The following is a 12,967-nucleotide window of genomic DNA, read 5'->3' on the forward strand; positions in this document are numbered from 1 at the left end:
CCTCCCCCTCCCCCCGCACCCCTGCCCGGGGTCTGCACTGGAAGGTTTTGGTGATACGTAACTGGGAGGCAGGAGGCCCGTCCCTATCCCAGCCTCTCACCTCCCTGTGCTTTCCTAACGACGAAAGACCGTTGCCGCTGTCAAAATGGCAGACATCTGCCACATCATGGGAGCGTGTGAAGATGACTGTGTCCAGTCCTGGAAGGCGCTTTGTCAGGACAGCGCAGAGGTGGGAGGTGGGCTCCGGAGTGGGCTCGGATTCTGGCTCAGACAATACCTGGTGCCCTGGGCAGGAGCCAGCCTTCTCCGTGTCCCAGTGTCCTCTCTGAGAATGAGGATACCCGCGGCGCCTGAGTCGGAGATGGGAGCATTAAACGAGAGAGTAACCCCAGGGCATCTGGAGGACAGCCTGACTGTGGGGGGCACGTGGGGCAGTTACTGCTCTCTTCACCCCTGTCAGCACCGTCCCGTCCCGAGCCGGGATGTGCTGCCTCCAACTCGGCCTGTTCATTTCCTTATAGTCTGGTCCAAGAGATACAAACCCGCAAAAATGTGTATAAGAATGCTCGTTTTAGGGGCGCCTGGGTGGCTCAGTGAAGCCTGTGCCTTGGGCTCAGGTCATGATCTCAGGGTCCTGGGATCGAGCCCCGCATCGGGCTCTCTGCTCGGCGGGGAGCCTGCTTCCTCCTCTCTCTCCGCCTGCCTCTATGCCTACTTGTGATCTCTGCCTGTCAAATAGATAAATATTTAAAAAAAAAAAAAAGATTGCTCATTTTAGACTTATTTACAATAGTAAAACAGACTGGGAACAACAAAAGTTCTGTTGGTCAAGGTTGGTTGAAGAACTTCGGGTACAACTGTATCGTGCAGTTCGGCCATAAAAAGTTGGAGATCGATCTCTAGATGCTGACATGAAAATTTCTCTAAGATTTTAAATTGAAAAAGTTGAAATCAAAATTGAAAAAAATCAAGTTACAGAGTAATATATGCACGGTATCAATTCGGAAAGTAAGCGTTGGTGTGTATGTATACGTCTCTACGTGAAAATACCAAAAAAACCCCGGCAGAATTGCCACTGAGGAGGGAGTGGGATTTGTAAACTTTCTTCTTCATCATCACCCTGTATTTCTTAAATGTTTTAATGGGTGAGCGTATATTAACTTTTTATAAATTTGAAAAAAGGGGATCCTGGTTTCTTCCTACTGTCATGGTATTGGATGGTCTCTTAAAAAATTTCACCCATTTGATAGGTGAAAAATAGTATATTATAGTTTTGTTAAGGTTGGATATATTTTTATATATTTATGGATCACTGCTGTGACTTTCACAGTGATTTTTCTGATGTGCTTCTCTTGTTTATTTTTCCTGTAGGCATGTGACATTTTCCGGTTGCTTTGCAGGAACTCTTTGCAGGTTACAGATGTTAATGCTTTGCCTGTTACATGTATGGCAAATATTTCTCTCTGAAGGTTCACCTCGTGGTATTTCATATTTTTTCCCTAAAGTTAGTTATTTCTGTCCATCCACATTTGTTGACTACGGACTATGAGCCAGGCACTGAGCTGAGAACTTAGAAAGCACATCCCCAGAGCAACAGGGTGGGAGGTTAGCCCACAGGCACCTGTTGAACCGCCCGTGACCAAAGTGCACGAGGCCTCCTAGTGTCGGAGCCTGGTGTGGGGCAGAGGGAGTGAGGGACTCTGTGATAGAAGAAGGAAGAGCAGGAGAAGAAAACTCATTTCCTTTTCCTGGCCGTAGGAGGACAGAAATGAGATGCCAGGCGTTAAAGTCTTACACAACAGAGTTCATTCTTTTATTAGAGACCTATTGATTAACACAAATAGCAATCTAATTATGCAACATTTTTTTTTTTTTTGAGAGCGAGTGCAAGTGCATGGGGGAGGGGCAGCAGGAGAGGGAGAGAGCAAATCTCAAGCAGGCTCCACGCCCAGCACGGAGCCCGACTCCGGGCTCCATCTCACGACCCTGAAATCATGACCTGAACCAAAATCAGGAGTTAGACGCTTCACTGACTGAGCCACCCAGGCGCCCCAACCCAAGATCTTTTTGAGACATTATTACGCTTTGTATCGGCAGTTCATCTTTTGAAGCAACCTTTCTTCAATATCCGATTCAAGTCCTATTTCAAACAGCTTAGAAAGTGTGGCCCGTTAAAAGCAGAAGGGCACTGCCATGATTTATAAGCGGGCAGGTCTGCTGCTACGGGAGTCTCTCTGTGGCCTGACATCCTTCTTTGGGTCTCATGTCCCCTCAGATGGCTTTGCACACCCCTGGCTCCCGCTTTAACGAGGTGGGGTCTTTGAAAGGGACAGGTGACACGAAGCGTGTCCGGTGCTCCAGGCAGTGCCTGCACGTGGACGGGGCGTACTGAGCGTCAGCTCCAATTGTAATGTCTTCACAGATTGGGAAGACAGGTGCCTACCTGCAGTTCCTCAGCATTTTGTCCAGAATGCTCATTCGGCTGACGGAAGTGGATGTTTATGATGAGGAAGAGATCAATATCCGTGAGTTTTGCGTGGGTGACCCCTGGGCTTGGAATCCTCTTCAGTCTGTTTCTTGGGTGACCGTGTGTCCTTTACCCTCTGGATGGAATTGTCAGATCAGTGGTCCCACTCATCCCAGGGGCCTTGAAGGCTGCTTTTATCTCTCTTGTTTGCCGTCATTTTGCTCAATATCAGAGTAGCACCTGGGAGGCCTTTGTGGAGACAAAATTACTACACTAAAAATAACCGCTGTTTACTGCGTATCTTCCCAGTGTCCAGCCCTGTGCTGGATCTTTTCCATAAATCACCACAGTTAACTTCCGGCACATCCCAATGAGAATAACTGCGTATTTGCTGGTAAGTAACTCACTCAGGTGCCCAGCTGGGAGACGCCGGAGCTGGAGCTGAACCCAATTTGACGGCTGCCCCTAGAAAGCAGGGCTGTCCTTCAGGCAGGGTCCCACTCACGCAGCTGAGTGCAGAGGTCCGTATCTTAGGACAGAATGGAAGTATATAATTTCTCCTTACTCAGGGAACAGGATTTGCCCAGAGGAAGGTAAGACAGCTGTCTTCTGCTCCCTACCTCGCCTCCTCACTTGTTCCTCCAATGGCTCATCCACTTGGTCTGGTAAACGGATCTGATGCCTTGGGAATTAAAATTGGTGTGAGGCGTCTTGTCTGTGTGGCAAAGAAAGGGAACCAGTATATTGCCCTGACGTCAAAATAGCACTTCTTTTTTTTTTTTTTTTTTTTTAAAGATTTTATTTATTTATTTGACACAGAGAGAGATCACAAGGAGACAGACAGGCAGGCAGAGAGAGAGGAGGAAGCAGGCTCCCTGCGGAGCAGAGAGCCCGATGTGGGGCTCGATCCCAGGACCCTGAGATCATGACCTGAGCCGAAGGCAGCGGCTTAATCCACTGAGCCACCCAGGCGCCCCTCTTTTTTTTTTTTTTCTTTAAGATTTTATTTATTTATTTGCAAGAGAGAATGAGAGAGAGCATGAGAGCAGAGAAAGAGGGAGACATGGACTCCCCATGGAGCAGGGAGCCCGATGCGGGACTTGATCCTAGGACCCCAGGATCATGACCTGAGCCAAAGGCAGTCGCTAAACCAACTGAGCCACCCAGGAGCCCTGAATCGCACTTCTTCTTATTTTTATTGTATACATTTGAAGTGTACAAATGATAATTCGGTACACATATGCATTACGAAACCAGCACTACGACGGAGCTAACGGACATGTTCCTAGTTGCCATGTTCACTGCAGTGTTATTCACCGCAGGCAAGATACACGAACCACCACATGTCCGCCGATGGGTAAATGTCTATCGGCAGATGGATGGATAAAGGAAAGTGTGTCATATACAAGTAGTGGAATATCATTCAGCCTAAAAGAGAAGAAAGTCCCACCATTTCCAAACACACTTCTTTAGATGTTCCTGACTGTGTTTGAGTTTTGACTTGGAGAAAATTTGGAACCCAGGAAGCCCATCCATCCCTTAGTCTTTCCTTTGAAGGAAAGAGGAGGGAGGCTCTTCATCCAGGCTGTGAGCTTTCACACATCCCCCCTCAGAGTTTGGAAGTGAATTTCAGATGAAAATCAGCAGACCTGTTGAGTGTCTGTGTCCTCACTTTCTTGGCCATCCCCATGACAAAGACAGGATTTGAACTCAGTTTATTAAACTTCAAAGCCCATATTTTCAGAAATTCTCTTATTGCCTTGGTTTTCTCTTTGGGGAAGCATGGATAATTGCTGTTTAAGGGGTTTGTGAAGATTAAGATACATACGAAGCAGTGAGCATCTCTTCCGTATGCAGTAAACATGCCTCTCTTCTCCTTTGTTTCTCTTGTGGACATGCACTCTGCCCCTGTGTACGTAGCATGGATATAAAAATCAATATATTACATAATTTGTGTTGGATCGTCTAGATTTTTTTTACTTTTTTAGCCAACAAACGTGGGGTGAGCATCACAGATTACCCCAGTTATGATGTAAGATGTAAGATAGAATTTGGGGGGCACCTGGGTGGCTCAGTGGGTTAAGGCCTTGGGTCATGGTCTCAGGATCCTGGGATGGAGCCCCACGTTGGGCTCTCTGCTCAGCAGGGAGCCTGCTTCCCTTCCTCTCTCTGTGCCTGCCTCTCTGCCTACTTGTGATCTCTGTCTGTCAAATAAATAAATAAATCTTTAAAAAAAAAAAAAAGATAGAATTTGGGCCATGCGTGCTGCTGGCATTGAGAAGGGAGAAACCAGTGGCCTTGAACGCTTAGATGTTCTAGAGCTGCAGTGGTAGGAGTTGGCCATATTGGCTCTGCAGCATTTAGCTGGAAGACAGGAAGGGGAACTGTGTTAGGTTCCGTTGGCGGTGGGAACCAGTGCTACCTGTGGCGGTGGGGGACGGTACGGGGGGAGTACAAAAGGAGCAGTAGGTATGTCGGGAGGGGCTGAAGTCAGCACGGGAGCCAGAAATGCAGGAAACACGGCACAGGCCACGGAGATAAAAGGTAGACCCAAAGGCACCTCTTGCTTCCTTAGAGCGATCCTGAAAATGCGATGTGTTCTAGGTACAGTAGCGTCTCCCAGGAACCCAGAGACTCAAGGACAGCTCTACCGCAAGCATCGTCCTGACGCCCATTCAAAACTCAGCCCTTCTCACTTCGTCGTTTGTCACCTGGCTGTGTTCCTACCGATCTTGCAGATCTCCGAGAGGAATCGGATTGGCATTACCTCCAGCTCAGTGACCCCTGGCCAGACCTGGAGCTGTTCAAGAAGTTGCCTTTTGACTACATTATTCATGACCCGAAGTACGAAGACGCCAGTCTGATTTGTTCCCACCTCCGGAGCATAAAGAGCGAAGGTCAGCCTTACACAGCTCCCGCGCCACGTTCTCCCGGAGTGCGTAGGGAGAGCTCTGAAAGAGCTGAACTGTGCTGGCGATGAGCTCAGCTGTCTGGTGTTGGGAATTAACCAGCGGGGCCTGGGAGAGAGCCGAGGTCACTGCCTCAGTGGACAAGGAAGGGCTCTTCCCGTGAAGGTGGGCTGGCGGCCCCACAGGAGCGGACAGTGATGGGTGCGCTCCCGGGGGTGTGTCATGGTGAGAACATCCTCAAGGGTCTGGTTAATAGGGGACACAAGACACAGATGCTATGTATGAATGGGGGTTCTCCTGCTGCAATGCACATAGCTCCCCCTCTAGCCTCAGTGTCTTGTTCGTTCCCCCTCCTTCAGGGACCACCTACTGTCACGGTATTAGGACCCCATAGGGTTTTGGGGTCACCGTCAGCAAACATCGGTATGAGTGGGCTAGTATGATTTTTAGCACAGACTGGGAGAGTTGGATGAGTGGAAAGGGAAGGAGGATACTCACCCGTCTCTGTGTCACACCAAGAACTCTCCTGTCTCTCTGAAGCATTTTCACTGACCACTCCTTCCCATAGACCGGTCTCTAGCCCAGGTTTGGGGTTAAAATCTCCATCTCGCCAAGTCGTTGGGCAAGCCAGAAGCCGTTCATCAGCAGTATGGCACCTGCTTATGAAGCCGGCAGTCCGTTTGCGTTGCCCGGGAGCGAATCCTTGAATCTGTGTTTCCAGCCGTAGGTCCGTTAGTAAGACCCGCTGCGAACACTGTTGGTTTGTCCCGCCGGGTCACCCCGGGGCCCAGGCAGACGCGGTCACCCCAGATTGCATCACGGAGTCTCGGTCCGCTGTGATCCGGGCGGGCAGCGGGGGGCTCACGGCTGTGCCCGCGGCCGCTCGGTGACCGTGACCGGTGTTTCCTGCAGACGGGGGCGCGTCCCGGAAGCCCGAGGAGCTGCGCGCGCGGCGGCCGACGGCGCGGATGAGGCTGTCCAAGTACGCGGCGCACAACACCTACCACCACTGCGAGCGCTGCCACCAGTACCTGGGCTTCCACCCCCGCTGCCAGGTGGGCTGCGCTCCCGCCTGCCTCCCTCGGGCCCACACCGTTGGTTCTCTGTCCGCTGGGTTGCGGTGTCATTCCAGAGCGGGACGCGGACGGTTCTGGAAGCCTCTGCTTCTCGGTCCACGTGTATCCAGTTCCCTGCAGTGAGCTGCGCACTGACTGCTGACGCCACAGAAGCGCCTCTCCCGGGATTACGTTTGCTAGTGACTGTGCATGTCCGCATTTTCTTTACGTTCTAGCAGTTCCCAAAGTGAGTTCAGGGCAGCAGACTGAGTGCTGAGGGACCAGCCACAGAGATGAATAAACTCTGTCCCCATAGTCAAGACGCACAGTCTAGGGATGCAGCGACGCCCGGGCACAGAATTTCAGAACAGGGAAAAGCAGGCGGGAAAGGCAGAAAGGGAAGCAGAGAAATTGTGCAGAGGAGGAGAGCCGTTGGCACTCACCGAGCACCTCCTGTGTGCCAGGCAACGTGCTGGGCACTTCTGATGTGTCGGTACTTCCTCCAACCTTTATACCTAATAGAGAGTGACGCGTACTTTAGACACTGGGGTAAATGGGTAAGGCTACTGACGCCGGGCTCTGGCTGGTCACCTGGCGTCCGTGTTTAAGCTACACCTGTTATCCGTTCAACGCGCACTCTCCTGCCTGGTTTCTTACTTCATTCTCACTGAAACCTTGCAAGGCAGTAACATTGTCTCCATTTTGTAAATGAAGGTACTGTCTTGGGCGGGGAACAGAGGAGAGGGTTTTGAAGAATCAGTAAGGATTTGCCAAGGGGCCGCGGCAGACAGAAGGAGAGGAAACCGTGTCTGCACGAGAGGGGAGACAGGAGGTCTCTGGGGGAATTAGGAGGGATTTTATTCAGGCATCACTGGACGTTAGAGTGCAAGGGGCGGGTGGCCCCAGGAGAGGACACTGGGGAGGGGGTGGGCAGAGCGCGTCACAAAAGGCATCAGGTTCCGTCAGAGGACAAATACCATATGATCTCACTCATCTGTGGAATGTAAGAAAACAGCAGAGGAGCACAGCAGGAGAAGGGAAAGAAAAATAAGATAAAAACAGAGAGGGAGGCAAACCATAAGAGACTCTTAAATCCAGGGAAGGAGCGGAGGGTGGGTGGGGGGATGGGGCGGCTGGGGGACGGGCATTCAGGAGGTCACGTGATGTAATGAGCACTGGGTGTTGTGCGCAATGGGTAAATGACTAAATTCTACCCCCAAGATGAATACTACGTTCTATATGTTAACTAAATTAAATTAAACATTTTAAGGAAAGGCATCAGGTGCTGCAGGGAGGGTGGAATGGGGACCTTTTCAGGGAGAACTTCCAGGGGCGGCCTGATGTGGGCAGAGCTGCGTTTTGCATAGTCTCTTAGCGGCTGTGGGTGAGTTCACGAGGGCCCGTGAGCCTGGTCCTGAAGAAGGGGCAGGCAGGACTTTAGATGTCGTGTTTCATTTCAGACCTAGGTAAGGGAAAGGGGAGGAAGCAGTAGCTGGGACAGCGGGAGGTGGTGGGAGCCAGACACCTGCGAGGCCCACAGGGGTGTGCAGGATAGCTCATGCCCTTGACTGCTTCCAGAAGGTTCTGCAAGCAGCCTGAGCATGGGCTTGCCAGCTCTGTCCCTTTTGCAGAGGGAAACAGCAGACAGTGGCTTTAATTCTCCCAAGTCTGCCCAGCCTTCAGCTATCCCTGAAGTAGCATCAAAACTGATTTTTTTTTAAACTATTCAATTTTACTGGAGACAAAATTGGAGAATGCATATGAGCAGTTTTTTAAAGAATTAAAAATAGTAATTCTATTTGTTCCAGATAAGCTGTCCTAACATTTCCTCCTCGGAGATGAAATTTTTCTTTCAAAGTAGAGAAAATATAAGCAAAAACGTTCCCTTAATTTTGAAATTTAAAAGAACCGGAGGAGACTCACGGGTTTTAGTCATGGTCACATCGGTTAGTGTCTGCAGAGAATTAACAGAACTGAGGTCCGGAGACCCTGGGCTCTGGCTGGACTATGCCTCCGTGTCCAAGGGTGCCCAGGTCTGGGGACTGCAGTCACAGGGGACTCAGAACCAGGCCACGTGAGGAGTGCTGAGGGGCCTGCTCCCTCCTGGCCTCTCCAGCCTCAGTTCCCCCTGCTCTTTCCCTCTCTCCCAGCCTCCCTGATCTTTTTCATGAACCTTCCTCAGCTGCATCCCCCCCTTGCTCCCTCCCCCACGTCAAAATCTATTTCTGTCTTATCTCTGCTCCCAGAGGGCTCTGCGGTTCTAGTGGAGCCACGGTAGGCGTGGACGGCCGCTCTGTCCTGCGTGGGCCGCCCTCTCCGGGCCCTGGGGATTCTCAGGAGTGCGGGGCACATGCCAGCTGCCAGTCTGGGGAGGGGCTGTCTGCTGGAGGTGGAGAGGGGTCAGGGAGGGAGGCTTGGGCAGAGCCATGTGGCACTGGGCATGTGGTCTGGGCAGGGGTCACACCAGGGGGCAGTGCAGGCTGACGAGGGGTGAGGGGACGTGAGGCTAGGCCTGGGGATGGGAGCAAGCCCAGGACTTCGGAGTGTCAGTTCCCACGTCCACACAGTGGGGACAGGGACGGTACCTGCCTCCTAGGATTGCTCGTGACGGCACCGAAGGGATGGAAGGGGGCCCAGACCCAGTGAGTGTGACAGAAATGTGTAAGCATAAGCATTAGCGACATGGTTTATTAATATGTCGTCGTGCGTAATGCCTATGATGGAAAAATGCGTTCATTAGAGTTAAAAGTGAGCTGTGTGGTGTGAATCCCTTTGTCGGTAACTGAGCGCACCTCTGGGTCAAATCCAGGGTCCAGAAGGCGTCGGTGCCTAGAAGGGTGTCGCTGGGTGAAGCACGATCCGAATTGAAGATGGGGAGGCCTCCGGCCGGGTGGGTGTGCGCGCGCGCGTGTTGGCCCAGGAGTAAGACCTGGGGGTCCACACTTCGTCCCGGAGTCAGCCTCTGGGCGGGTTTCTCGAGCTGCGGGGCAGATGGCACCGAGCTTTGCGTTGTCATGCCCGAGGCGGGCCTGGGTTCTTCTGAGCGGTGACGGCGGACTCTGATGACAGGCTCTGTCCTTCCCCCTCACACCTCAGCTCTATGAGTCCACCCTGCACGCCTTCGCCTTCTCCTACTCCATGCTGGGGGAGGAGGTCCAGCTGCACTTCATCATCCCCAAGTCCAAGGAGCACCACTTCGTCTTCAGCCAGCCGGGGGGCCAGCTAGAGAGCATGAGGCTGCCGCTTGTCACGGACAAGGTACTGGCTCCGGGTCCGGAGCGGGGAGGGGGGGAGGGGTGGACATCCTAGTGGCTGCGAGTGACTATTGCGCTGGGGACCTGGAGACCATGGCCGCCTCATGAGTCAGGGCAGGTGGGGATGGGCACAGTGGCTGAACTTGGAGGAGGCTGGGGGGCGCTTTGACTTTGGGTCACTCCGACTGCGCTTTGAACCTCACTCTGCCATTCTCAAGTTGTGTCATTTGAACCTGGCCCTGAATATTGCTGAGCCTCTGCTCCCTCCCCCGTGAACTTGGGCGCCAGTAAGTCCTGTAGGAGCTTCCCGTGAGCGTGATTTGGAACGGCTGACGGAAGGCACCTGCACGGTGCCTGGATGATGACAGGTGCTCCCTAGATGTTTGTCCCTTCCCCGTCTTGTCTCTGCTGCTGTTATACTGCTGTTACGGAACGGTTGAAACTGCCCAAGGCGGTAGAATCGTGCAGTGACTGGCCCCCCGCCCCCGGGCCTGTTACCTGGACGCAGTGACTGTCCTTCTCTTCTGCCTTCCTCTGGTATTCGGAAGCGAACCCCAGATGGGGCATCATGTCATCCATAAAACATGCATTTTCTTTCTTTTCAAGAGGCCGTTCTTCCCAACTCACTGTCTCTGTGACCGGCCTCCTTAGGGCCGCTGCTCCCCGGGACGCCTGCTCTGGCAGATGAGCCCGACACCGCAGGGTCAGCTTGCTGCCCTCGCGCCATCCCCAGCCAGTGTCCCCCTGCTGTGGAACGCTGCTCTTCCTTCTCTGGGTGACGGGGCCAGGATGATAGGGTTGAACAGCCTTTCAGGCCCGGCAGGCTTTCACCGAGCATCGAACACATTAGTGAGGAACCAGTGGGACCTTTATTACGGGGTGTCTCGTACCCCGTGGGCTGGGCTGGGCTGTTGCTCTGGAGGAGGATTTCTCTGTGACCCCGCTCACTTCTCCAGCCGGCGCCCACCAGAACAGCTCCAGCTGCAGCACAGCCTTTCAGCAGGTCCTCTGAGAACCTCGGAAGGAGCAGAAGACCTAGCTCAGCCAAAGTGGAAGAAAACAGCTATTTACGTAAAAGATCCACACCCCGAGTGGATCAGGAGCTAGGCTGTATGGATAAGGCACTGAAGGACTTGAAGACATCCAGAATAGCACACAGCTGATGCGAATTTGGCAGGGTGATGCGTTTGGGTCATTGGGAGATGCTAGTCGGGGTTGTGTAAGAAAACCATTCCCAAACAAGCACTGACTTCGCTTCTGATTTTCTGGGCTAGCAGCTTGGGCTCGGTCCCGGTGTGTGGGGACGCTGGCTTGGATGCGCTCACTCCTGTCTGTGCTTAGCTACTGGGTGGGCTGGGGTCCGGCGCATTAAGGCTGGTCCTCCGTGGGATGCCCGTCCCTGTTGTACTCGCTGTGGTCTCTCCTCCTCCAGCCACCAGCCCTGGCTCATCCCTGAGAGGGTTCTGAGAGAGGGAGCATGTGTCCATCCTCTGGAGGCCAAGCTCGGAACTGGCATAACCATCATTTCCACTGTTTTATGGGTAAAAGCAAGGTCCCAGGGCTAAGCTGGATTGCGTGAGTGTGGGCATAGGCTCCGTCTTCTGATGGAAGGTGCTGCAGACTGACCTTTCAGAGGGAGGGGAGTGATTGTGACCATCTTTACAAGGACTTCCCCTCCTGATTCCTATGTTTTCCAGAGTCATGAATTTATAAAAAGCCCGACATTCACGCCAACCACCGGCCGTCACGAACACGGACTCTTCAACCTGTTCCACGCCATGGATGGTGCTAGCCATTTGCACGTGCTGGTTGTCAAGGAGTATGAAATGGCCATTTATAAGAAATACTGGCCCAACCACATCATGCTGGTACTCCCGAGTATCTTCAACAGCGCCGGAGTCGGTAGGCATTGTTGAACTTGCCCTACTCGCTAAAATTTCTGAGACTGGAGACTTGGAAGAATATTCTAGAGATGAACGTGCTTAACGTTTTTCATCAAGCTTTTTGATTTTTTAAAGCTGTGTTCATCTGTTGGAATATTCTTCTTTGAGGTTTGGTTATTGATTTAATTCAACTTCTCCATGATTAGCAAGGGTCAGCAGCCCCATGTGTGTGCGGGTGGGGGTTGGAGATGAGGACCGGACCATCAGGAGCTGGCTGGTCTCAGGGTGGGCCTTGATGAGCCGCTCTGCTTCTGACCGGGGCTTCGGCCCCAGGCGGGTGTCCACGGAGCAGAGACCGGAGAGTGGGAGTGGTTTTGGCCCTTTCAGGTGCCGCCCATTTCCTGATCAAGGAGCTGTCTTACCACAACCTGGAGCTCGAGCGGAACCGGCAGGAGGAGCTCGGGATCAAGCCGCAGGACATCTGGCCTTTCATCGTGATCTCCGACGACTCCTGCGTGATGTGGAACGTGGTGGATGTCGACTGTGGTGGGGAGAGAAGCAGGTGAGCCACCTGTCCCGACCCTGTCCCCTTTCAGCCGGGGATTCTCAGCCACCGTCTGAGGACCACAGGGGACACCTCCTCTTCGAAGGCTTGGCGTGTGGTGGACAGGGCCCTGCATGGGGCAGCCTCCTGTTCCAAGCCCAGCTTTATTTTGAGTTTTAAATTTATTAAAATTATACTGATGTCTAATCCATACAGAAAATCACAATATATAGTTAGTACAGAATATCTGCGGGGGCGCCTGGGGGGCTCTGTCGGTTAAGCCCCCAGCTCTTGATTTCAGCTCAGGTCATGATCTCAGGGTCGTGAGATCGAGTCCTGCAACAGGCTTCCTTTTCAGCACGGAGGCTGCTTCCCTCCCTCTCCCTCGCTCCTTCCTCCTGTTCAGGCTTGTACACACTCTCTCTCTCTCAAATTAATAAATAAATCTTAGGAAAAAAAAATGAAGCATCCACAAAAAAGGCAGCATGATACATATCCGGACGTTTTCACACACTGAACTTCCGCTTAACCAACTCCTGTAGGAAGCAATGGAGCCTCACGAGTGCCCCAGAAATTCCCTCCTGTAGACTTCCAGAGCCTGCCCCCCGCCCCCAGCCTACTTCCTAACGCCCAGGTGTATTTTCATTTGCTGTGTCACGTTAGGGTAACAACTGAAATCTTTTGGGGTTCTCGTTTCCTCATTTTTTTTTTTTAGGATTTTATTTATTTATTTGACAGAGAGAGATCACAAGTAGGCAGAGGGGCAGGCAGAGAGACAGGGGGAAGCAGGCTCCCTGCTGAGCAGAGAGCCCGATGCGGGACTCGATCCCAGGACCCTGAGATCATGACCTGAGC

The 12,967-nt window shown here is 52.4% G+C and overlaps 1 protein-coding gene across 3 annotated transcripts in view; it reads left to right on the plus strand.

Moving 5' to 3' along the window:
* Positions 1–12,967, plus strand: part of GREB1 (growth regulating estrogen receptor binding 1) — a 135,637-nt gene that overhangs the window by 115,174 nt on the left and 7,496 nt on the right. For all 3 annotated transcript variants that reach the window (XM_045978641.1, XM_045978642.1, XM_045978643.1), the window contains exons 23-28: positions 2,423–2,525; positions 5,206–5,364; positions 6,289–6,431; positions 9,528–9,689; positions 11,383–11,587; positions 11,956–12,130. In XM_045978641.1, coding sequence (XP_045834597.1) covers positions 2,423–2,525; positions 5,206–5,364; positions 6,289–6,431; positions 9,528–9,689; positions 11,383–11,587; positions 11,956–12,130 — 947 coding nt within the window. The remainder of the gene's footprint in view (positions 1–2,422; positions 2,526–5,205; positions 5,365–6,288; positions 6,432–9,527; positions 9,690–11,382; positions 11,588–11,955; positions 12,131–12,967) is intronic.

Source organism: Meles meles, chromosome 15 (genome assembly GCF_922984935.1).
Source record: "Meles meles chromosome 15, mMelMel3.1 paternal haplotype, whole genome shotgun sequence".
Lineage (NCBI taxonomy): Eukaryota > Metazoa > Chordata > Mammalia > Carnivora > Mustelidae > Meles > Meles meles.